Source organism: Maylandia zebra, linkage group LG23, assembly GCF_041146795.1.
Source record: "Maylandia zebra isolate NMK-2024a linkage group LG23, Mzebra_GT3a, whole genome shotgun sequence".
NCBI classification, from domain to species: Eukaryota; Metazoa; Chordata; class Actinopteri; order Cichliformes; family Cichlidae; genus Maylandia; species Maylandia zebra.
Genome location: NC_135188.1, coordinates 48,520,740 through 48,547,498, shown reverse-complemented (window position 1 = coordinate 48,547,498; position 26,759 = coordinate 48,520,740). Strand labels below are relative to the sequence as shown.

The window sequence follows — 26,759 nt, the reverse complement described above, 5'->3', positions numbered from 1 at the left end:
GTGGCGTCTGATACCCAACCTGACATATAGACACAGACATACAGGCACAGATACAAACATCCATTCCCACCCTCATGCCGTCTGCTTTTAAGGTGAGGGCTCCATTATAAACCTCTGAAAGGTTAGGCCGGATCTGTTTAAGCATTAAAGCTAACTGTCCTGTCTAATTGATGGAAATCACTGCAGTTTGTTGCAGATCAAAGTGAAATCAGTTTAAATGAACACGTATTCTTGGTACATTTTCTGCGTACCATGACAATCTCTGTGGAGCAACCAACTGAATGAAGCACAAACTGTGCACTGCATCATCACAAGAACAAAAATGAAGCAATTTGGTGATTTAGAAAATGTTGTTTTTACATGATTCTGATCTGAGTGTCATTTTTACACAGCTGGAAAAACAGGAACATACTAAGACTACCTGCTCAATCAGTCAAACTGATTTCACTTTGATTTGCCACAAACTGCAACAGTTTCTCAGGCTGTGGGACAGGAAGCTTTAACGTTTAAATGGATCCAGTTTAAAGTTTCATAGCTTAAAACAAACAGCAGCACTGAGAGCACTCTCAGTGATAAAATAATCAACTGGATTTAAAATGTTTGTTTTACCGCTTCATGCATTAAACCACCATGTAATGATTTCCTGTAGCATTAATCTCTCGTTTGCCACAATGTTGCATTTTACTGTTACATTTTTTATGGCCTTTAAAAATTTGTAATAAGCATTTTATCATCATGATAAAAATTAAATAAAAAGAACAGAAACCACAATGCATCCAATGAAGACATAAAAATGTGTATACACAATGTACAATACCAAAAACATTTAAAAGATCTTACAATGCCATCAGGTATTTCCATGACGAACTCTTAAAGAGGCGCTTTCATTATTAGCTGTAGTAACGACAACATGACCCTGAACTAAAACACATGAATCCATAAGAAATATAGAGAAAATATCAAAGTTATGTTACACTGTAATACTTGGAATTATAGAAAAAGAAGAATGTCCAGTTCTTCGTTAAGACCTGTTGGGGCCAAAATGTCCAGAGTGAAAATCCAAGAAAGTTCAGGCTCTAAAAGTAGAGCATTGATGTCCCCTCGTCTTTTTGGAAGTGTGCATGCTCAGTGCCAATACAACAAAGACAAGACAAACTGGGATTCATATGGTTAAAAAGGTTGGCAGCTAAACCTGACTGATGATTTCTAATATGACACCTATGTTCTGAAATTGTGCTTTTCAGAGACCTGATGTTTTACCAACGAACACCAACCCACAAGGACATTTAATCATATATATCACTGTGCTGGGTTTACATGAAATCATCCCCAGATTCCACAGCATTCAGCCACAGAAGATGGCGGCCATGACTTCAGTCAAAGTGGAACATTGAATGACACAAGTGATCTTAGTACTCGTGTTTGTGTTGTATCGAGTGCTTTTTAAAAATTCTAATTGTCAGTCAAAAGATTGTTTAACACTATTTGTCACGTCTTTTTATAAAGCTTTGTCCTAAATCTGCTGTTTGCTCTTTAAAGCCACTATTAAAACTACATATGTGGTGGAAATGAGACATGGGAAGACTTTTTAAAGATGTAGGACGATATGAAAGCCCATGTGAAGGTTTTCTGTACAAGGAAAAGTAGTACCCAAGAAGTCCTTACTACCATAATTGCCTATTATTAATTGTGCATTAAAAACATTTTTGCATTCATAAATCTTCTTCCCAAAATCACCTGCTCCTGTCATCAGTTGCATTGTTTCACGAGTTGAAGCTGAATAAAACATGAGCTATATTTGCATCACTGAGGAAACACTGAGTCCCATCTTATAACCAGGCAGAGTCCCTCTCACGGTCAGAGACCTTCAGTATCTTCATTTCCATAAAATCCCTTTTGGTTTGAGTACGGTTGCACATTTTGACAACAGAATACAAAATGACATCCAGCAGAGCCACTATTACTGGATGTTGGCATTCTTATGTGCGCTAGCCTTCTTGGCAGTTTAGCCACAGCCAGTTTGTTGATGATAGGCAGGCTTGAGAGACGCTTTGGCGTGGGGTGTTGAGGGTTAAAAACTAAAAGTTCTGCTTTCTCGCACAGAGTAGAGCTATTTGTTCTGTTCACATCTTTAAAAGTAGGCTTCCTCGAGGACTGTTAACAAAAGGACTTGGCAATGTACAGAAGTAGTGCAGTGTGCTTGGATGAAACCTTTTGGATTCTGATTACTTCTGGGACAAATGAATTTAAATATTTACACTACTGCTCCTTGAGTTGATGTCCAAGGCTCCCAAAGGTTACAGCCAGCACTTCTTCCACCAAGGTGGCAACTTCTTCTCTCTTCAAATCCCATTACAGAAATATGAGTTCTTTCCAAATCTTCCAGAAAAATGCATCCCTGCTTCTTCAAAGATATGACATTCAGTAACTAAGTCCTAAAATATAGGACGGCTTGCCGGCATAATCTGATGAGCCTGCCTATCCAGTACTTTCCATATTCAGTCACAGAGAGCGTCACTGCGTGGCACACACTAAGAAGAAAAATGTTTAAATGAGGTTATCTGTACAATGTCTCTCTGCTGTCCAGTGATTTGACTTTGCCTGTGGAGAAGCTGCTTGTCTAAGTGCTGATAAAATCCGCATATAAAACCTGACACTGAAGATGAATGTGTCCCACAGCCACGCCAGCCTATCAGTGGTGAGCACAGACGACAACACGGGCCTGGGAAACGTGTCAGCGAGCTATCTCTGCGCTTCTTCCAGGCTCTCTCCTGCCCTCTTCGCTCACAGGCAGAAATGAAGTCGAAAAGGTTTGTGGCAACGATAAAAGGCGAGGGTGACTGGAAGAGATGGGAAATAGTAGAAACTCACTTTGCTGTTTGCCTGTTTTCGCTTGTTTGTTTGTGCACTGCCTCGAGCGCTCATACAGACTTTATAACAGCACTCTGTAGCCAAAAGACCTAAAGATGGCTGTGTGACAAATGCTGGATCTGAAAAAGTATTAGTCCAGAGCAGAAAACCAGGATCTTCAAACATGTATTAGAATACAAAGGCATGCTCCTCAGAAAGGCGCTGTTGGAGGATTGGTGCCAGTCAGTGCGCACTGGCCATGGCAGGAAAGAACACCACAGCCATTTAATTATACTGTGGTCTGGTGATTCTTACATTCTCATCAATGCACCTGTGAGTAGTTTCGTTAGGATGAATGTGATCAGCTTTTCCATTGATTTGCATTCACCTTTTCTTCTTACGGGATAAAACCACGCAAAACACCCCACAACATCATAGAGCCACCAGATCCCCTCACTGATATCCATAAATCCAACTTCCACGGACTCTTTCTGCAATACCTAAAATCCAGAGTTCTCTAAAGTGGGTTTAAGTGCATCCTCTATGTCAGTCTTTTTGTAGAATGCTCTTCTTTAAAATTAAATGTGATGATTGAGACATTTAAACAAAGAGAGACAAATGCAGTACTAGTGCTACATTATGTAGGTAAGTGTGCGAGAGATGATATGTGGCGTGACGGGTAAACTGAACACTGCTGGACCTACAGACCCACAAACCCCGCTGCCCATTACAGTGGATGAAACACCACGGGCCTTTTTTATTATCACCTCTCAAAGCTGTTTAGCTTTGGCAGGTGGCAGCATCTCTCATCTCTACTTTTATAGAGCACAAATACTCTGTAGTTTCTTTCATCTTGGTCTCTTTGGTAAAATGTGGGTCGTTCATATGAAGCCGTAAACAGTAAGGAGCTTTGTCTTGTACTTAATCTCCTCCCTTCAGCAGCACCGCTCTAAATCCTGCAGTGATTGTGCACACTTGGTCCTCATGATTATCGTCAGCATTTCACACGTTAACTGATGCTATATGAAATGTTTTAAATGCCTAAATAAATTAGCAATGACGCACAGCTGCTATGTGTTCATGAACTCTATGCTCTGAAAAGCTGTGCTGAGAAATGTATGCAAGTCTGAAAATAACCAATTAACTAATTAAATCTGAAATCAAAGTCAAGAAGAAAATTATTAGGGATTAGGAACGAATGCAAACGTATTATCTTCTGGGTTTGTCATAGGATTTATTTATTCATTTAAGGAAGGTGGAGAAAATGAAGTCAGGTATTTTTTTCAGGCATAATTCTTTTGGAAACAAAATGTAAAAAAACACCTTTGCCTTGCTGGAAACAAGAAATGAAGACACACAGAAAATGAAACAATCACATTTCAGGCCCAGAGACAGTGACGACTCTGTAAGCAACAAGCACAGAAGAAAAAAACAGCTGAGACGACCTTGTTGTTGAGGATGTGAGGCTATGAAAGGGGAGTCGATGGGAGTAGACTGAGGAGCTGCGGCACCAGCCTCCTCCAGCCTGCTCCAGGGTTCCCCCATTAAAGCCTGCTCTGCAAGCAGATGGAGTCAGTTCAGGAGTGAGGACGACTCACAGCCTCTTCACTGGATCACACTGAGCAGAGGAGGATTGTCTCTGACATTTCAAAAAGGCATCTTAGACGAAGTGTATGACAAGAACAACTTCAACTTCGCGATGTGTCCACATCCAGACGACCACAAAAGGTGATACTGTGTTAGAATGACAGACCTGCATCTGAAGCTTTTCCAGTGACTCCTCCGAGAAGCTACAGTTCATAATATGAGGATATATACTTCGGGATAACAGCACCGACGCTAATATTAACCATTCATTATTAAATTAAATTATCAGATTAAAAAGTCACCTAACGAATGTAAGACAATTACTTGTGCGTGTGTGTTTGTATTGTGCATCATTGAATTAAGGGCCAATGTGCCTGCTACTCTGGGTATTTTACAGGTGACAGTGAAGAACCTGAACATGGCTCAACTCAAACTGCTGATGTTTTCTTTATTAGATTTTTGTACGGTTCAAATGAGCCTTTCGATAACAGGAGTACGATAATAAGACGAGTCACATGACGTAGTTTACATCACCACCACCCTAAGCTGAACGGTTCCCTTTGGAACAAAGATTAGAACCATCAGGTTCAACTTTTTAGTAAGTAAGATGTGTAGGTGTAATACAGATTTACATTTGCAGATTTACGGTGCCCATCCATTTACTAATAGTTTACTCATTTATGAAGTTATTGTTTAACAACCAATCAATTAACAATGGTTACTAGCTTCCTGAATTACGTGCTGGGGTATGAGCCATTTCAGTCATATGCTGGCAGGCCAAAGAGCTCCGGCTCAAACTCCTCCATACTCCTTAGTCGCAGCGTAGCCTCCTGGATAAGGCTGCGGTCCAGGTTGTCATCGGGAATCGCGACCACCTGCATTCCTGCTGCCAGTGCTGCCTTTACACCATTGGGAGCATCTTCAAACACCAAGCACTGGGCAAAGACAGGAGAAAAGAAAAACAGTGATATTATCCTATATACTCACCTGGATTTCACCTCCTCAGATGGCACAAACATGAGAGAAAATTATATAATTATATAAAAGTATAATTAATTTTTTCTCTGTAGCTTGACTCTGCTTAATCCTGTCAGGTAGAATATCCATTTATTTTAAGAATAATGACCCTGATGAGCCATAATGCAGGCCAAAACTTCAAACATACTGCAGCTGCCAGTGCTCCCCCTCAACCTCCCCGTAGATTCAGTTTTATTTAGATAGCGCCAAATCACAACAGCCACAAGGTGATTTTAAGTTACAGACTCTACAATAATTTATTGCTTTTATTTCATGTCACTAAGGATTACCCAGAAGTTCTTCATCTTTTCCTATTTTATGAAAATGTGATGGTTATACAACAATATCAGGGTCCATGACAGACTCAATGGTGCTCAAGTGGTTGAGAATCTGCCTGCTGTGCTACTGTCTGTCAGAATGACCACCTTCAAACTGTGAGGAAAACGACACCGTCAGGTGGGAGCCCAGTTTAGAGGTAGTGGTAAACAAAGATCGTGGGTTTTCACTGCACTGTGGGCAGCTGCATGATGACGTGTGATGCTCAGCAGCGGTTCTGCTGAGTTAATGCACTGTGGAATCCACTATGACCAAACTGCTCTGACAGCGTCATCAGTTTCACAGTAAAGCTGATGTTTGTGCATGTCCATGGTGCAACTGCAGAGCATATACAGTGGGGCAAAAAAGTATTTAGTCAGCCACCGATTGTGCAAGTTCCCCCACCTAAAATGATGACAGAGGTCAGTAATTTGCACCAGAGGTACACTTCAACTGTGAGAGACAGAATGTGAAAAAAAAATCCATGAATCCACATGGTAGGATTTGTAAAGAATTTATTCGTAAATCAGGGTGGAAAATAAGTATTTGGTCAATAACAAAAATACAACTCAATACTTTGTAACATAACCTTTGTTGGCAATAACAGAGGTCAAACGTTTACTATAGGTCTTTACCAGGTTTGCACACACAGTAGCTGGTATTTTGGCCCATTCCTCCATGCAGATCTTCTCGAGAGCAGTGATGTTTTGGGGCTGTCGCCGAGCAACACGGACTTTCAACTCCCGCCACAGATTTTCTATGGGGTTGAGGTCTGGAGACTGGCTAGGCCACTCCAGGACTTTCAAATGCTTCTTACGGAGCCACTCCTTTGTTGCCCGGGCGGTGTGTTTTGGATCATTGTCATGTTGGAAGACCCAGCCGCGTTTCATCTTCAAAGTTCTCACTGATGGAAGGAGGTTTTGGCTCAAAATCTCACGATACATGGCCCCATTCATTCTGTCCTTAACACGGATCAGTCGTCCTGTCCCCTTGGCAGAAAAACAGCCCCATAGCATGATGTTTCCACCCCCATGCTTCACAGTAGGTATGGTGTTCTTGGGATGCAACTCAGTATTCTTCTTCCTCCGAACACGACGAGTTGAGTTTATACCAAAAAGTTCTACTTTGGTTTCATCTGACCACATGACATTCTCCCAATCCTCTGCTGTATCATCCATGTGCTCTCTGGCAAACTTCAGACGGGCCTGGACATGCACTGGCTTCAGCAGCGGAACACGTCTGGCACTGCGGGATTTGATTCCCTGCCGTTGTAGTGTGTTACTGATGGTGACCTTTGTTACTTTGGTCCCAGCTCTCTGCAGGTCATTCACCAGGTCCCCCCGTGTGGTTCTGGGATCTTTGCTCACCGTTCTCATGATCATTTTGACCCCACGGGATGAGATCTTGCGTGGAGCCCCAGATCGAGGGAGATTATCAGTGGTCTTGTATGTCTTCCATTTTCTGATGATTGCTCCCACAGTTGATTTTTTCACACCAAGCTGCTTGCCTATTGTAGATTCACTTTTCCCAGTCTGGTGCAGGTCTACAATACTTTTCCTGGTGTCCTTCGAAAGCTCTTTGGTCTTGGCCATGGCGGAGTTTGGAGTCTGGCTGTTTGAGGCTGTGGACAGGTGTCTTTTATACAGATGATGAGTTCAAACAGGTGCCATTTATACAGGTAACGAGTGGGGGACAGAAAAGCTTCTTACAGAAGACGTTACAGGTTTGTGAGAGCCAGAGATTTTCCTTGTTTGAGGTGATCAAATACTTATTTTCCACCCTAATTTACGAATAAATTCTTTACAAATCCTACCATGTGGATTCATGGATTTTTTTTTTCACATTCTGTCTCTCACAGTTGAAGTGTACCTCTGGTGCAAATTACTGACCTCTGTCATCATTTTAAGTGGGGGAACTTGCACAATCGGTGGCTGACTAAATACTTTTTTGCCCCACTGTATGCAAGTGGTCCTGACAGGACTTCTAGGGTGGTATGTGAAAATACCAGCCGCACAGGAGTCAAGACAATCCTGTGTAAGTCAGTATATTTGTTTTAACGAATTGGACGCTATCAACACACAGCCCACAGGAGCAAATGCATCTATGATCACATCTCATAGAGCTAGAGGTTGAAATTTCTACTGTGGACACATTTTATTTTTAAGCAATATAAAAAAGACAAAATACAAACAAATAAATAAACTAGATCTTCTGAATCTACCACAGGAAATATATAAGAAACTTCTTTTTCCAAACAGTGGTAAGAGTGCAGCACTGTCAGGTTTAGGAGGAATATTTAATCCCAACTATTCAAAGAGATTTAGCTGGAAACAGAATGACATCTGTGCAGATGTAGACACAACAAACTACCTACTGCAGGGGTGGGCAACTCCAGGCCTCGGGGGCCGGTGCCCCTGCAGGTTTTAGATGTGTCCTTGAACCAACACAGCTGATTTAAATGGCTAAATTAGCTCCTCAACATGTCCTGAAGTTCTCCAGAGGCCTGGTCGTGTGATTCAGGTGTGTTGACCCAAGGTGAGATCTAAAACCTGCAGGACACCGGCCTTCGAGGCCTGGAGTTGCCCACCCCTGGCCTACTGCCATGCCAAAATATACGGTGATGTTGGAGGTGAACTATTTAAACGCAGCTGAAATTAAGCCCATGACACTTGACCAGTAAAGTGAACAGTAAACACAGACTTGCAGCAGAAAATCAGTACAATCAGCACAGTTAATTGATCTTGTTCAAGATTTATCTAAAACGTTGTCAGAATTAGAAAAAGAAGTGTTTTGTGTGAGGGTGCACTGATCTTCACCTTCAACTGTTAGTCCTTGACTCATCCAAATGAATATTTCTATAATCAAATTCCCTCAAGACTTTCTGTGTAACTCTTCGGAAAAAAGGGAATTCTGATAGCACGCAAACGGATCTGAGAAATTCATCCTTTAGTCAAAATAAATGTCAGCAACAACAGACAAAGTTTTCAGTTTGGCACAGAGATGCACTGTTTGCTCTTCTGCCTCCACACACATATGACATCCCATTTTTAATCCATAGGGTTTATTATGATGCTGGCCCACCCTTTGCAGCTATTACAGCTTAAAGTCTTCAAGTAAGGCTTTTCCACAATATTTAGGATGTATGGGTGTGTTTATGGGAATTGTTGAGTCACTTTGGAACAGGAAGGAGCCATCCCAAAACTGTTCCCACAAAGTTGGGAACAATAAATAGTTCAAAATGTCTTGGTATGCTGAAGACTTCCAGGGGAATAACATCGCTCTTTTGGACCATCCTGCGTGTTCCCCTGATCTAAATCCAACTGAGAGCCTTTGGGGATGGATGGTGAGGGAAGTTTACAAAAATGGACAACAGTTCCAGACAGAAGATGCCCTTCGTGTAGCTGTCTTCACCACTTGGAGAAATGTTCCCACTCACCTCATGGAAAGGCTTGCATTGAGCATGCCACAACGGATTTTTGAAGTGATCAACAATAACGGTGGAGCTCCTCATTACTGAGTTCATGTTTGGAACTTTGATTTCTGTTTTGGGGAAAAGTATTGTTGTTTTTGATCAGCTGTAAAACTATAATGCACAAAATGTTTTCAGGAGTGGCCAGACTATAAAAAATCCTCCAAAAGCACACTGACAACTCATCCAGGAGGTCACAAAAGGACTCAGAACTCTAGAAATATCGGGCTGGCTGTAACTCAGGAGGTAGACCAGATTATCTAGTTATGGATCCCTGGCTGGTGCAGTGTGCATGCCAAATATCTTTGGCCAAGATACTAACCCTAAGTTGCTCTCCACTTCTTCTTTCCTGGGTCTTTTCACGTGTGTTATGAACAAATCTTTTTTTCGGTACCGGTACCGGTTTTATTTTGTTGTATTTATCCGCGACACCTTAAAGGCCGGTCCTGGAAAATATTGTCGGGCATAAACTGGTCCGTGGCGCAAAAAAGGTTGGGGACCGCTGCGGTAGAGCTCAAAGTGGAAATACACTATTTTAAAGGGCTGTACACACCCTGTATGCATAAGCAGAGTATATTATCATGCATCAGTGACAGCTAGTCAGTGACAGCTAGATACGATTCCTTTTTTGGTGATTTTCTACAATTAACTGCCTCTCGCCCCGCTGTTTCCTGTTGTTCTCTTTCAGCAGCATAAAAATAGACGATGTCTATTATGCATCAGTATGAATGTGTGTGAATGTTAGATAGAAAGCACTTGTGTAGGAAAAGCATAAAAAAGTGCTCCTGGTTTAAGTGAATAGTAACATTCATTCACTAAAGTCAAACATTTGGTCTCCTCCGTTCCCAGAGAATGGACCACTGTTTAATGAAGAGTGGGTGCCTCACAATGACATCGCGCTGTTGTGTTTTTGTTTTTCATCTCCAAATGCTCTGTTTAAACTGAGTTTTGTTGTTTTATGCGTTTTATCCTGAAATAGGGGTTATGATTTATTCACACAGTGCTTCTACATTTTGGCTTAGTCTTTGATGAATAAACAAATATAGCGAAATGCGACGAGTTGTTTTTCAGGTTGTATTACCTTCATTCTAACACCTGGTATGGGCTGGACAGTTCTTTATTATATCTTTACAACTGACAGAGGGTGTACTTTCTTTTTTCTCTTTATCACAAATTTCTCTTTCAATTCCATTTTTTCTTTTTTGTGGCTTATGGCTCCAAACAGCACTTGAGTGTGAATAAAGGAAGTTGCAGTTTAATGAATCTTAAGCTCTACAGGAGTCACCAAACGCTAAGCTTTACTGAAGCCTTAAAAACGCTTGTTCATTTCAAGTCTAATGCTCAGGCTGAACAAAGGGGCATCCTCAAGCCTCTTTAAAACATAATTGACTTCTGTGATGTCACTAATCCTGAAACTGAAGGATCTTGAACAATGGTGGTGGAAACACTCAGAGTCCAGAGCACTCTTGCTAATTCCCTTGATTGAGAGCAATTAAAAACGGTAATTATCCAATGAGCTCGTGCAATGACCTTTAAATCTGCTTCCTGATTGTGCTGAACTGGATGAAAACAGACACAGATGCACAGCAGACTAATAGCTTGGGTGGATTACAAAAGTCAAAAGTTAAAGAAATGAACTAAAAATTTCTAGAGCTGCACAAAACAAATCTGTGGATCAACAGAAATAGCAAAAAGAAAAAAGAACCACTGAAAGGATTATATGCATGTTAGATACACTACTGGTCAAAGGTTTTGGACCACCCCAGTGTTTCCAGTTATTTATTGAAGTTCAAGTTGATCAAGTCCAAATGGTACAAAGGTGAGTGGTGAACTCCCAGAGGTTAAAAAAAGGAAAAACAATGTACATTATACATAATTACACACGAAGGCCATCTTCAGGGAATCCAAATTCAAAGCTTCCAACTGACTCCGCCCAGCCTCCTGACTTAAGATCCCCATGAGCAGAGTTATGAGGAGACACAGCGCCCACTGGTCCTGCTCTTCAAAAGGTACTATGTAAGATTTACAACCTGTCCTGGGGCCTGCTCCCAAACACGCAAGAACCAGCAGAACCAACACAATCTGGATTCACTGTGTACTCGAGTACACACTGCTGAACGAGTCAAGACAAAGTACAGTGAGGCAGAGCTGTGTGTTTGCTGTGGGCAGATTCATACACAGACATTTGTTACAGGCTCACACACATTTGGCCCTCTAATGCAAACACATTGCCCCTTTAGAGGAGCATGGTGCAATAATGTGACAGCAGCAAATGCCTGCATGCTGTGATTTGGAGGCAACTTGACTGGCTACAGTCTATGCTGCTGGCTATGGACAACAGTTCAGTAAACAAGGCTCTCATCTACAAGATTAATGCGACTGAGGTGAACAGTGCGTACAACCTGAAATATAATTTCTTTCTACCCAGAGATTAATAATAAATAATAATAATGGATTGCATTTATACAGCGCTTTTCAGGACCCTCAAAGCGCTGTACAATTCCACTATTCATTCACTCTCACATTCACACAGGTGGAGGCAGCTACAGATTAGCCGTCATTTACCCTCAAGAACGCTGCACAATTACGATCGTGGCTCAAGAGTTGGGAGTTCGCCTTGTAATCGGAAGGTTGCCGGTTCGAGCCCCGGCTTGGACAGTCTCGGTCGTTGTGTCCTTGGGCAAGACACTTCACCCGTTGCCTACTGGTGGTGGTCAGAGGGCCCGGTGGCGCCAGTGTCCGGCAGCCTCGCCTCTGTCAGTGCGCCCCAGGGTGGCTGTGGCTACAATGTAGCTGCCATCACCAGTGTGTGAATGTGTGTGTGAATGGTTGTGTAAAGCGCTTTACGGACTAGAAAAGCGCTGTACAAATACAGGCCATTTACCATTTTTACTCTGCACAATTATTTCCCCGAAATCAGAGAAAAGTCAAGATTCTAATGCAACAAAAACAATAGCATCTTTGCAGTTTTAATTAAAAAAAAAATCAAGCAATTTAAATAACATAGGACTGCACTGCTGCCATTTGGGTGACTCTAACCCTCATCAACACTGCTACTGTGTAATCAGCATCTAGCTAGCACTCCAGAAAAGGAAAGAGGACTAACATTTCTACATGACATAATGTTTCTACAACATGTCCTGTCATGTCAACCTGTCATGTTTCGGTAGGTTTGAGAATTGCTGACAAACTAAAACTGGTAGGAGTTTTGTATTAAAGCTTTATAATAAAGAGGTCAGAGTAGGGAAACACGGCAGACACAAGAACATAATAATATGGTAATTTCTATGTTATTACTATGCAATTAGCAAAGTAAAACCACTTAATACCCATTAATATCAAGGTAGCAACAGCGGTTACAGCTGAGTAATACTGCCCTGAAATTTATGTAATAGAATAATGAGAACCCACAAACTGGGGGTAATAATATGGAAATACAACTCCATAATAAATTGTTAATAATAGGGTAACAAGGGAGGAACAAGAAGATAATACAGTGTTATTACCACTGAAATACCTGAGCTGCAAAATGCAAAACTGCCTGTTTCTATTTAATAACACATTAATAACCAAATAATAACCTTTTAAAACAAACCTAAAAAATAGTAATGACACCTGTGCATAGTTTCTGTGTAATAAGGAGCAATTTAATACCACGGTCATGATAGCTGATTAAAACAAGCATCAGGAAGTCCTGATGACCTGTGGTTAGTTTTGGGTTAGCAGAGTGTAGCAGAGTTAATTTACATTTATACAGACGACACAGATTAATTCACTGAATTTGTTATACCAACTGTATCTGCTCTAGTATGAAGACAATATACGGTAAACTGGAAATGAAACATCTGCTTTCATCGTGTTGAATTCAATTCAATTCAGAGCCACTACAACTGATCTGAGGATTTTCCCCACTTGCTGAATCTCACTTTCACCCCTGACTGCTCTCATGTCTGTTTAGGTGTAGAGGATAAGTCACCCTCTACCATGTTGGCAACATAACTCTCTTTTACTGCTTGTGTCCTAAATAATATTCAAACTGAATGCATTCATTAGAATTAGAGTACTTTGTATTAGATTATTAGTATTAGAGTACTTTTTCCACTTTTACTAGAGTAAAGAAGTTGAATCAGTACTTCAACTTGTTCTGGAGCATTTCAAACACAAGTATAGAAATATAACATATAAGACGTTCTTCAAGAAAACACGATTAAAGGCCAAAGGTAAAATTATTATATACATTATATAAAATATATTACACTGCAGCAGCAGTTTTAGCCGTTAACACAGAGGTTCATTTTTAACATTATGAGTTTAAGGTGTGTAAGCCTGCCATGGGGTCTCACGAGTGGAATAATGTGCGAACAGCTCTCGCCTGTGATAAAATGGAGATGTAATGATGGAAGAAATATGGAACAATATATTTTGCAATACCTTAAAACAAAAGACCATAATGTGAAATCATAGATATTTTTAGTTTGTCATTTAATACAGATCATCACCTATATTGCACAGCAGGTTACTGAGCTGTGAGGAACATCCTCAATTACCTGCTGTGCAACGGAGCACCCGTCTCATCTTAATGACCTTACAGTACCGCATCACCCCAACAGAGCACTTGAGTGTTTCCTCTTTTATACACCTCTCTGTGTTCAGTTATTACTTATTATTAATCCCTCGCGCTCTTCCACAGCGTGTCGTTGTCCTGTCTTTGTATCCTCATCCCCAACCTGTTGCAGCAGATGGCCCCGCCCCTCCTGAACCTGGCACTGCAGAAGGTTTCTTCCTGTTAAAAGGGAGTTTTTCTTTCCTACTGTCGCCACATGTTTGCTCATAGGGGGTCATATGACTGTTGTGATTTTCTCTGTATTATTGTATTGTTGTTGTATTTCGGTGCTATATAAACACAACTGAATTGAACTGAAATTGCATGTTTAGATTCAAAGCAAAGAGATAGTAGAAATAGTGGGAAGGCGATACACTGTACTGCAAACCTAATACGCTTTATGAATATAGAATCAAGCTTTATATCACTTTCATGTCTTCATGTTTCAAACAATAATGCCAGTATATAATATATTATGTAACTTGTATGTCTGAAATTTAAACATCAACAGGTGCTATGTGCAAAAAATGCCAAAACAATATAGAAACCATGAGCCATAAAGAAGGCATTCAATAGGTGCTGATCTGTGTGAGAAACCTACTTTTCTCCTGCTTGTCTGGAAAATCTATTTTTGGAAAGTGTTATTTTAAGTTAAATAGGACTAATTAAAAAGTGCCGCCTGTAAACCAGCACATATGATGACGCACACATACACAAACATTTGACAGGATATCAACCAAAACTCCAGATAAAACACATTTATTTCCACGGCATTAGTGAAATAAGTATTCGATCGCTGAGCGAAATATGACAGTACTTGGTAGTAGGGCTGCAGGATTTTGCATAAAATGAGAATCACGATTTTTTTGCTTAGAATTGAGATCACGATTTTCTAACGATTAATCGTGCAGCCCTACTTGGTAGAGAAACGCTTGTTGGCAGTTAGCGAGAAGATGTTTCTTGTAGTTGGTCACCAGGTTTGCACATATCTCAGGAGGGATTTTGGTCGTCTCCTCTTTACAGAAACTCTTAAATCCTTTTGTTTTCTTGGCTGCTGCTTGGCATCTCGAAGCTTCAGCTCCTTCCACAGGTTTCCTATAGGACCGAGGTCTGGACACTGGCGCTCTCCATGACCTTAATGTGCTTCTTAAGTCACTCCTTGGTTGCCATAGCAGTATCTGCTATCTCCAGTGTTCTGGCTGAGGGAAATCGATTGCCATCTTGACTGCCTTTAGATCATTAAACAGCTCCCTCTGTGTAGTTTTGGGCTGATCCCCATCTTCCTCACTCCATGAGGCAAGATCGTGCATGGAGCTCCAGACCAAGGACGACTGATGGTCATTGTATATTTCTTCCATTCCCATTACTAACCGTTCTCACGAAACTTGTGCTGATGATTTTATATCCAATCAACCTTGTGCAGCTTTTGGCACTGAAGTCCTTCCACAGCTCCTGTCTTTGTGATTTATGACTTCCACATAATCACATTATGTGATGTGGCTACTTCTGATGTTTTTTGTTGAAAACAGTTATTTCTATAATCCAACTTATGATGCCAGATATATCCTGGCTGCACTGCAGAGTACCACATCAGTTCGATCTACAGTAATAGCAGTGTTTTTGTTCCTAAGCAGGGTCCTGACCTCTGGTTGGCATACACCCAGATGTTTTTGTCAGTGTTATGTCTGTGAAGTGCTAGGAAAGTACAGATGTAGCCTACTCCTCCAGCTTTGTAGCTTTGAAGAGAGACCATCAAACCAAATTTACAGCTACACACACCAACACCAAACCCTATTCCAATGAGGGCACATGTGATCTTCCTCTTAGTCAATAGGAATGAACACAAAGCCGATAGCACAAAGCAAAGATGAAAACCAGCACAAAAAGAAAGTGATTGTGATTCTACTGTAGAAACATGAACAGGCTGCAGCCTGACTGCTCATCAGTTTGTTACCTGTTGAAGTTCAGCAGCTTCACTGCAAATCACAGCTCCCTTTATCACAGTGCTGGGGTCAGCATTTACTCAGCTTTAACATCACTCTGGGTTCTTGGCTAGCTTAGTGTTAGCATGCTGTCTGTGCAGGTGCAAGTTGTGTCAACAGTGTGATGCAGTTGTTACTGTCCTGGAGCAGTCTCCACTTTACCATCACGCTCTCATCCTTTTGTGCAATAATAATAAAACTAATGTCCACGCTGCAGACTGCGTCACTATTTTCCTCCTCTGATTAACTGAAATCAGCTGATTGTAGCGAGAGTGCAAGAACCGATAAGCGGGATCGATAGGCAGGCAAACTAATGAATCCAAGGAATTGGACTACTGGGAAGCGGTTCTCTACAAGAACCAGTTCTCGATCCTCATCCCTTCCTGTATCCCTATTTGATTTTGGAGTAGACTTTATCCAGTAGGTTTTTCCTGTGTGTAGCACAGTTCATATGCTGGTGGAATTTCAGCAGCACTGCTTTGACTCAACATGATGAAAGTCCAGCGCTATTATGTGTGCTGCCTCTGGATATTTATGAATTTAGTGCTAATGACACTAGAAAGCTAAGGGCTGAGCCAGGTTTAGCATCAAGGGCTATATAGAGAACCAAGCCTATTCATTTATGTCCTCTTTAATGGATATTTGTTTTTGGTTTACATCTTTTGACTTGTTTGAGCTACCCTACTAAGTCCTGATGTACTAAATGGAGGACATCCCGGGCTCTCCACTGACACGTCATGTGTTTGAGTGTCCTCTTTTAGCTCCAAAGAGGCAGGAAAAAAAATTCAATGACAGGATTCTTTTTTCCTCAGTTCTCTGGAGGATATACACAGGCGTGATCAGAACAGCGGTGGATGGAAATAGAATAGAATAGAATAGGCTTTTATTGTCATTGCACATGTACAACAAAAATGTAGGAGAGCAGGAATAAATGACAAACAGGAGAAATGTATATGAGTTAGGGCTGCCACGATTTGTCGACTAGTCACGATTACGTCGACTATCAAAATCGTCGACGACTGATTTAATAGTCGAAGCGTCGTTTGAAGCTTTGTAAGATCCTGAAAGACGCAGGAATAAGTAGCAGGATTTAAGAGTGTAATAACGGACTGAAACAGAAGATGGCAGCACTGCATGTACAAGGATGCCAGCTGCCGTTAAACCCCGAAGAAGAAGAAGAAGAAGCAGCTGTGTCCCAGAATTCATAGCGCGGCCCAGCTCAGTTTCCAACAATGGCGGCAGCTAGTTAGTTTTAATGTTACTCTTATTATTCTTTCTGGGTCACAAAATAAACGTTTAACATATTTTCAGGCGAGAATGTAGCTGTGTAAACCTCAAATATCTGCTCAGTTTATCAGGACACCACATATTTTCAAAAGCGCTCCGACGTTTTCGGAGACGTCTGTTACCCACTAGCTCGATAGCGAGCCGGGGGCTAGGTCACTAGCGCGGTGAGAACACCGGACTCCCGGCAAATTGTTTTCAAACCCACCGCCGTCTTTCGCTACTCAGGTTAAATATATATGAGTCACTTAGATAACTTAAAATGTTATTGTTTGGCTTTTTTTTTTTTAGTATTTTATTTGTTCCTGAGTAAATCAGTTTGTCTGAGATTAAAGTTATAGCTTTTACACAGCTGAATAAACGTCAAGCAGACAGCTGATTATCAGAAGTGTGAGATGCTCCAGAATATACTCCAGTGTCCTGTTATATTTTAGATAGCAAGGAGTTTATTAAACTTCACCGAAACAATCTGCAAATTTCATTAAAATTGAATAAACTATCATCTTGTCTTTATTTTTAGTTAGCACCTTAAACACTTCAAGCTGTAAGCTAATGATAGTTATATAAGAGCAGATGCTGCTGGTGCAATAAGCTGTACGTTTTACGTCCAGTGGATGATGATCTGATTAGTCGACTAATCGCATAAATAATCGGTGACTAGTCGACTATCAAAATAATCGTTTGTGGCAGCCCTAATATGAGTCCATGTGTGAGTGGCCTGAATGATGAGGGTCAGATTGGTGAGTGGCTGGGCAGGGGTGGGATGTGGGGGGATAGGGTTTGTTAACCCTTTAAGACCTACCATAGAACCAAGTCCGCCAGAGCTTATTTTATATTTTTACATGCTGTGGAGCCATTTTTTGGGAGCATTTCAAGTTGTTATACATCAATATACCCATTATAGTCCAAATTTTAATAATATGTTTGCATTAAGTGCATAGTAATTACATAAATTGCAAAAAAGTGCAATAAACTACATATAAAATTGAAAATCGTTTTTGTTTTTTTAACATATATTTCTAGTTAGAGAAATTTAAGAGGTTTATCCCTCAAAACTGCAAATACAAAAAAGTTGCACAAAATAGTTCCCCACCACAGGAAATTTATTTTGAGTGTCTTCATAGTTTTATTTTTGAAATACACTAATTTTTATATACTGCAGGAAAAACGAAAATAAATATTATACTGCAAATTTGCAAAAAAACAGCATATGCATCAAAATAAACTATTTCCAGCAGTGCAATATGAGTCCTCAGCATCCCAGAAACGACACAGAAAGTCATAAAGTCAAACATAACTTTTAAAAACACAAGTATAGGCTCATAAGGCCCTGAAGATAAAAAAAAAAACAAAACTACATTTCCTCAAAATGACATCACTTCTGGTTTCAGGCCAACCCGTTCTCACTCCCAAAGCGTAACATTTTACGCTAGGTGACAAATCGTCACCATATTACGTTTTCGGCTACCCACCACGTTCCTAAATGACGACCTCGGAAAAAGAGGAAATATGAGAACCGTCTGGACTGAACCTACACATGTTCGCTCTTTTTCTTCAAATCACTTAGAAACACGCTATTTAACATCATTAAAGTCCTGGTTAAGGTCAGGAATAAGGTTATGGTCAGGGCTAGGGATAAGGTTAGGTTTAGGGCTGGAATACAGGGCTGGAACATCTACTACCGCGGGAGCGTCATTGCACTGGATTCCAGCCATAACCCACCGCGTACCATAAGAACGCCGAAGGTCTCCTTTCGCGTTCCTCAGGAACGCCGCGGGACGTGACAAAACGTCGACATGTTACGCCTCGGGAGTGAGAACGCTCTGTTCAGGCAGGTCATGGCGGACATGCGATAGTTCGCGCTGATGGGCGTAGGAAGTGTTACGAACAGCTGATCAGATCGGCAAAGCGTGTTTCTGGAATATTATGTTTTTGTTGCTGCAAGTGCTTTTTATGCAGTTTTTGCAAAGCTTTATGTGGAAGGAAACTGTGACCGAGGACAAGCTGATGGCATAAGATGTAAGTACAACTCCTCCGGTTTCATATGCAAAAAAATTATTGCGCTACCTTAAGTAGTTGCAGAGCTACCGGGATTTAAAAATAGTTACGCAAAACTGAGTGTTAAAGGGTTAACAGTCCAAATGGCCGAGGGGAGGAAAATGTTTTTGTCTGGACGTGTGAGACACAACTGGTCTGAGGCGCCTCCGGAGGGCAGGTGATGGGCAGAATGCAAGGGGTCAATCAATCAATCAATCAATCAATCAATCAATCAATCAATCAATCAATCAAGGCTTTATTCGCCACGTGCAGGTTGCCCTGCAGTGAAATAGGACCCCCTCCCCCCGTGCGACCTTACACCCACGACACAGACACCACATGGGGATACAGGTCGGAGATCGGTAGCGTTACAGAAAAACACTGAAATATACACTACAATGGGAAAGTACAAGAGGAAAAAAGAGACCTCTACTCATGCTGGGCTCCTGGGAGGACAGCATGAGAACAGGAAACAAAAAAACTCCTCTGCACAAAAAAGCAGATAAATGTCCACAGCACAACATTATAGAGCACGTGACCAGCCACAGGGTCGGGTGGGGGGTGAGGAGTAATCCGAAGCAAACACAGCAGCCATCCTGCCCAGCGCTACCATTCCAGCGCGGGCTCTGACCCGCCGTGTTCCCAGGAGGGAACAAGCATCGAAGGCGTTTGGAAAGGGAGGGGGATGAGTGTGTGCATATCAGTATATGTATGTGTGTGTGCGTGTCCAGAGTTCAGCTGAGACAGTGTCCTTCGCCCTGCCAGGCTAAGTAAACAGTCTGCCAGCCAACCCAGGTGGCCTTGCATGGAACGGGAAGGAACAGACTCAACACAGTCGTTATCAGGCCACCTGTGATGGTCCTGGTTTTCCTGAGACAGAAGTTCTGGCTAACTCTCGAGCTAACAGGCAAACGGGCATCGCTGGGTGAAGACACGAGTCTGACACGACCAGAGACGGTCAGCAGTCCCCAATGAGTCACCTGTCTTCCAGCTGTAGCTTGCAGCCAACCAGCTGGAAATCAATCTATTATGTTTATTATACTTATTATATTAAGCATATGTGATGTATCTCCATGATAACATGCTACGTTAGTATTTTCAGGTAATTCACTTTTAAACAACATACTGTAAAGATAAAATGTTAGGATTACCTTCTAGTTTTCAAAGCTTCTGGCATCTAGACACTCAGTATTACCAGTGTAATGACGTATGTGCTATCCTTTTCATGTTACTGTTATACATTTTCAGAAACATAATGAGGAATACAACAGGCCTCATGGAAAGACTTTTTTAACCCTAATCTAATTCTGTTGTAATTGTCCCTGTTTATAAGGATGATGAGAGGTGTTGTGTTTTTCTCAAGAGGCGTGTCAAGTCAAGTCAAGTCAAGTCAAGTTTATTTATAGAGCACATTTAAAAACAACCAAGGCTGACCAAAGTGCTGTACAGTAAATACAGATAAAAATACAATAGAACACAATTTCGTAATAACACCTCGCTGATAAAAATAAAATAAAAATATATAAAACAAATAAATTAAACCTTTCTAAAAGCCAATGAAAAGAGGTGAGTTTTAAGAGCGGTTTTAAAAGTTTCTAGGCTTTTGGAGAATCTGACGTGAGGAGGTAAACTGTTCCACAGTCTGGGTGCAGCCACAGCAAACGCCCTCTCTCCCTTTGTCTTTAATTTATACCTGGGAACATCTAAAAGCATCAGGTCGGCTGACCTCAAAGATCTCCTGGGGCGATAAGTTCTAAGGAGTTCTGACAGGTAAGAAGGTGCAGTGCCATTTAAAACCTTAAAAGCCAGCAATAAGATTTTAAAATCAATCCTAAAGGCAACTGGGAGCCAGTGGAGAGAGCAGAGAACCGGAGTGATGTGGTCTCTTTTTTTTGAACCGGTCAACAGGCAAGCGGCAGCGTTCTGCACCAGTTGAAGGCGATGTAGACAGGAACGATCTAGGCCAGCATAGAGGGAATTACAGTAGTCTAGCCGTGAAGTAATAAAAGCATGGACCACTCTTTCTAGATCGTTCCCGCAAAGGTAAGACTTGACTTTGGCTAAAATCCGCAAATGATAAAAAGATCCCTTAACTACAGAGCTGATTTGTTTATCAAGTTTAAAAGCATTGTCAAAAATAACACCAAGACTCTTAATGGAAGAAGTGCAATCGGAGGTTAGGGGTCCCAAAAAGTCAAGAGAGAAGTTGGGATCTTTAGGAAGCCCAAACACAATGACTTCAGTTTTGCTTTCATTAAGGTGTAAGAAGTTAAGAGTCATCCAAGTCTTAATGTCAGACAAGCAGGAGAGTAGCGGCTGCAAAGAAACATTGCAGTTCAACCTCAGAGGGAGGTAGATCTGAATATCATCGGCAAAGATGTGGAAGGACACATTATGTTTACGGAGCACATCGCCCAGAGGGAGCAAGTACAGAATAAACAACAGGGGGCCTGGTATGGACCCCTGAGGTACGCCACAGGTTAAAGGAGCTCTGGGAGATGACAGTTCACCAAGGTGAACAGAAAAACTCCTATTATTCAAATAGGACTGGAAAAACTTTAAGACAGTGCCCTTTAAACCGACACAATGTTGAAGGCGGGATAGCAGTATGTTGTGATCAACAGTGTCGAAGGCTGCTGTCAGGTCCAGGGTTACTAAGACAGCAGCACAACCAGAGTCAACAGTTAAAAGCAAATCATTAAAAACTCTCAGAAGGGCGGTTTCTGTGCTATGCCGAGCTCTAAAACCAGACTGGAACTTCTCATAGAGATTGTTATTGTCAAGAAATAGCTGGAGCTGCGTGAGGGCGGCTCGTTCCAGTACTTTAGACAGAAAAGGGAGGTTGGAAATGGGCCTATAGTTAGAGAGTAGGGATGGATCTAGATTAGGCTTTTTAAGGAGAGGTTGAACAACAGCGTGCTTGAAGGGTGTTGGAAAACAACCAGAACTGAGGCAGGCATTGATCAGGACCAGAAGGAAAGGTCCGACTGAGTCCAGAACCTGCTTCAGAAGCCGAGAGGGGATAGCATCGGTGGAACAGTTGGTAGTCTTAACCTTGCAGACTATTTCATGCAGCTGAGAGAGAGAGATTGGTTCGAACTGATTAAAGGCAGAATGGCACAAAGACAAAACACAGGGATTGGAAGGTGAAGATGGAATGACAGACTGCAGGGAGGAAATCTTGTTTACAAAGAACTTTAGAAAGTCATTACAGAGGGTGGCAGAAGGTGTGAGGCTGGTGGATGTGTAAGGATTTACAATGGAATTTAAAACACGAAACAGAGTCTGAGGTTTATGGACACTACTGCTAACCAGGTTTGATATGTAGGAGGACTTGGCCTCTTTAACGGCTTTCTGATAGGTTGAAAGAGAGTCTCTGAGGATATTAAAAGAAATGTGCAGCTTGTCCTTTTTCCATTTTCTCTCAGCACACCTACAGGTGCGCCTGAGAGCACGAACAGAGTCTGTAATCCAGGGTTCAGCGTGAGCTTTGGGACGGAGTGTTTTTAGGGGAGCGATGAGGTCCAGAATAGAAGTACATGTTGAGTTGAAAAGAGCAGTTAAATCTTCTGCACACAAGGAATCAATCCAGTCCACCGTGGAGAGCTCAGAGTTGCTAAAAGCAGCAGAAAACTGAGATGGTACATGGGTATTGATGATCCGGTGACGGCGTGAAGGAGGTTTAACTGCAGCATCAGAACAATGTGCAGTGGCAGAAAATAGAACAGGAAAATGATCGGAGATACACGCACTCTCACAAATTTCAGAGATGTGGATACCCAAGCCGTGAGACATGACAAGGTCCAAAGTGTGACCCTTCTCATGTGTGGAGCCAGACACACACTGAGTAAGGTTGAAGGAATCCAACAGTGAAACAAAGTCTCTAACCAGGGGTTTAGATGGACAGCACACATGAATATTCAGGTCACCAACAATAAGAAAATGATCGAAATCTACTGAAAGCCCTGAAAGGAATTCCCCAAACTCACTGATAAAGTCCTTGTTAAATTTGGGAGGACGATATACCACTGCAATCAGTAACGGAGTGGATGAGTTTAGTTTAAAAAGCTGTAGTTCAAAGCTGGAAAAAGAGGAAAAAGAAATCTGATGGCAGTCATAAACAGATTTAAAAACACAGGCGAGGCCTCCGCCTTTGCCAGAGGACCTGGGAGTGTTTAAAAAACAACAGCCTGGAGGAAGAAGCTCAGAGAAAGCCACAGTCTCACCAGCGCGTAACCAGGTCTCCGTCAGGAACATAAAATCCAAGTCGTAAGAAGAGAAAAAATCCTTGAGCAGAAACGTCTTATTGGAGAGGGATCGAGTGTTGATCAAAGCCATAGATAAGGTGAGATCAGTAGCTGTCATCGGGGTTGATATGCGGGTGAGTGGGCGTAGGTTAGAGTTTGTAGCACCAAATCTGCGGATCCGTGGCTGTAGGAGAGCCGATGACCGAGGACCCGGAGCGGAAACAGCGAGCGACGGACCCGGAGAGTCACGCAGGAAGGGAGCAAACACCAGGCGTGGGCCGGAGATGGCAGAGAGTCGCCTACCAGAGGAGAACGCCGCCGCCGGCATGGCGAGGAGTGAGCCAGATGACCGAGGGAGGCGCGGGCCAAGAAGCGGGCCTACCGGTAAAGCCGGAGCAACAGCAGGCGGAGTTGGAGAGACGGTTTTCACCCAGGGTCCTCTGGGCTGGAGTGAGCCCCTCACCGCAGCAGAGTAGCAGAAACCCATCTGAGCGAGGGGAGGATCAGCCAGGCAGGAGAGTGATAGAAATGCCTTTGTGCGAGCCAGGAGACCACTTCGCTTCCCTCGTCTTCTCCAACGTTTTTTCCGGTGTAGCTTGGGAGGGAGGAACCAGGTGCGACGTAGGTAAGGTGGAATACCATCGAACAGTGGAGGCACACCGCTTGTTTGTCCATCAAAGACAGAGGACAAAGGTGCTGACACTGCTGAGTCTCGAATAATAAAGAGAGTTTGCCGGTCATAAGTCCGGAGCGAGTTGATTTCCACAGTTAAGGCAAAGAACAGCAAACAAAAAACCAAAAAACAGGAGGAGGAGTGACGGCGAGCCGAACATACTGGCGCCATCTCATGTTTATATCATCATGGTACGATATCCTTTGAGGAGCACTTTGAGGAGCGTGTGATAGTAAGACATATACAACATGACAGTGGTGTTAAAAACACGTGAAACAAGGTGACACACTTACATATAGATTACAAATAGATATATGAACGCGTTCCAGCAACATACAGGACCTATACGAGTGTGTGTGTTTGTATGCTGCCTGCAGTGGCGAGTGAATAAGTGACAGTGATAGATTGCCCATTGAATCTTTCAAATGATGATGAAGCCTAGAGCAATATGAGCCAAGGATGCTTACCATTTCATCATTTCTGTTAAGGAGAGCAGAAATAAAGCCAGTGCTGATGATGGACAGATACGCACAATGGCACACAAGACCAAGTGCAAATGCATGTTTTAGCATTGTGTCTCAAATGTCACACTGATTGGTCCAAAGGTTGATCCGAGGATCCTGCCTCCCTGAGGCCAAGTTTGAATGATTGTTTGGGTAAAAAACAACGTCGATGGCAGAAACAGCCTCCAAGGAAAATAACCATAATGTACATTTATGCAGTCTGACCACATTATTAAAATACAGGAAGCTGCTTGATAATCCTAATACAGTGCAGTGGGTATGGACATAACCCAAAAGACACACAGCAAGAGATCACAAGTAAACAAAGCGGCTTGAGGCGACTGTTGTTGATGCTGTACAAATAAATTAAACAACTTGAAATAGCAGAATGTTTTCCCCTCACAAACAAAACCTAAGGGTTCATTCATAGATCACTTCCAAACAACAGGAATATCCATACCTCATGATGGAAAAACTCCTCTTAACCTGACATGTATAACATGAGGTTATACACACACAATACGGTAACATTATGTTGAAGCACAGTACGTATCACTCCGAGAGGCTCCGCCTACGACAGCCGTAATGCTCCGACAATCCATCAAGCGGTGCGGCTTCGTAGTTTAGCAAAGTCGTACTGAAACATTTGACACAACCAGAGTTCATACATAAGGCACACGGGATTATAAGGGGCTCTGTCGACTTTCAGAAAAATCAAAGGATGATTTTAAGTGCGCCGTATTTTCCAAACAACACGGTAATAACGACGGCCCGCTAGCATGCGCTGCCAAAAATGTTGTTGTGTATCTGACGGACGAAAGCTAAACCAGTTCCACACCACTGAGGTTGCAGCATTTTTACGAACCAGTTCAGGTTCATCGTTTCATTCAACGATCCGCTTTCATCCTTCTCATTCTGCGTCGCCGCCATGCTTTTTCTGCCATGTGCGTATGAAAACAAAGGCACTGCGCACGCGCGTTTTACCCATATTCTATTTTACCCATAACGTTGCCCAACATTATACCGGCATTACTGTATTGATATGGCCCAGCCCTAATGTTCATACTTCATACTTCATTTACATTTTGCATTTTTCAACTAAGGTAATGCATGCAGCGACGTAAACCAGCTACCTAAACTGTTGAGCCATGTGTTCTATTAACTTTAACTAGTAATTACTTTATGAATTTCTTCACAAATAAAATGTTACCAATTTGAAAAAACATATTGACAGCTTTCCAATTGGAATATGATTAAGAACAGCAGTTTTAATTGCTCTCCTCTCTTTATAGCCCAGAAACAGCATTAGTGAAGGTCACCCATGACGTTCTCATGGCCTTTAACAGTGAAGTCATCCCTATGCTTGCCCTCAGTGCAACAGCAGTCAATACTGTTGGCCACAATATTTTACTACAGAGATTCAAACATGCCATGGGAATAACAGGAATCGTGCTGCAGTGCTTTGAAGTGTATATGTTTAATAGACTCCAGTTTGTATATCTAAATGGGAATGCCTCTCACGCAAAAGTTAGTTATGGAGTTGCACTGGGTTCTGTGTTACGAGCAGTACTCGTGCTTGCTTTAGGCAATATGATTAGAAAACAAATTTCATTGCTATGTAGCTTCATTTATCCACGAGGCCAGATGTTACAAATCAATTTAAACTGTAAATTAAGAAGATAAAGCATCAGAGAAAAAATCCACTTGACCCATGGCAACAAGGGGAGAACAAAAACTAGGAAGAATTTCTATTAAAATGCAGATCGTTACGATCATGGATTTGCATTCCTGTGTGAAGAGATCATGGCTGACAAGGTAAAATACAACTTAAAAACAAGGTCAGACAATATTTCAAATAAAAATATGAAATTATTATTTCACTGTTTTTCTGTTTGCCATTCAAAACTACAGTGGGGCAAAAAAGTATTTAGTCAGCCACCGATTGTGCAAGTTCCCCCACCTAAAATGATGACAGAGGTCAGTAATTTGCACCAGAGGTACACTTCAACTGTGAGAGACAGAATGTGAAAAAAAAATCCATGAATCCACATGGTAGGATTTGTAAAGAATTTATTCGTAAATCAGGGTGGAAAATAAGTATTTGGTCACCTCAAACAAGGAAAATCTCTGGCTCTCACAGACCTGTAACGTCTTCTGTAAGAAGCTTTTCTGTCCCCCACTCGTTACCTGTA

The 26,759-nt window shown here is 41.9% G+C and overlaps 1 protein-coding gene across 1 annotated transcript in view; it reads right to left on the bottom strand.

The window, feature by feature from the left end:
- Positions 1 to 4,071: 4,071 nt before the first annotated feature.
- Positions 4,072 to 26,759, bottom strand: part of pudp (pseudouridine 5'-phosphatase) — a 39,045-nt gene continuing 16,357 nt past the window's right edge. Inside the window, exon 4 of the mRNA XM_024798749.2 lies at positions 4,072 to 5,372. Within this exon, the coding sequence (XP_024654517.2) occupies positions 5,196 to 5,372 (177 nt within the window). The 3' untranslated portion in view covers positions 4,072 to 5,195. The remainder of the gene's footprint in view (positions 5,373 to 26,759) is intronic.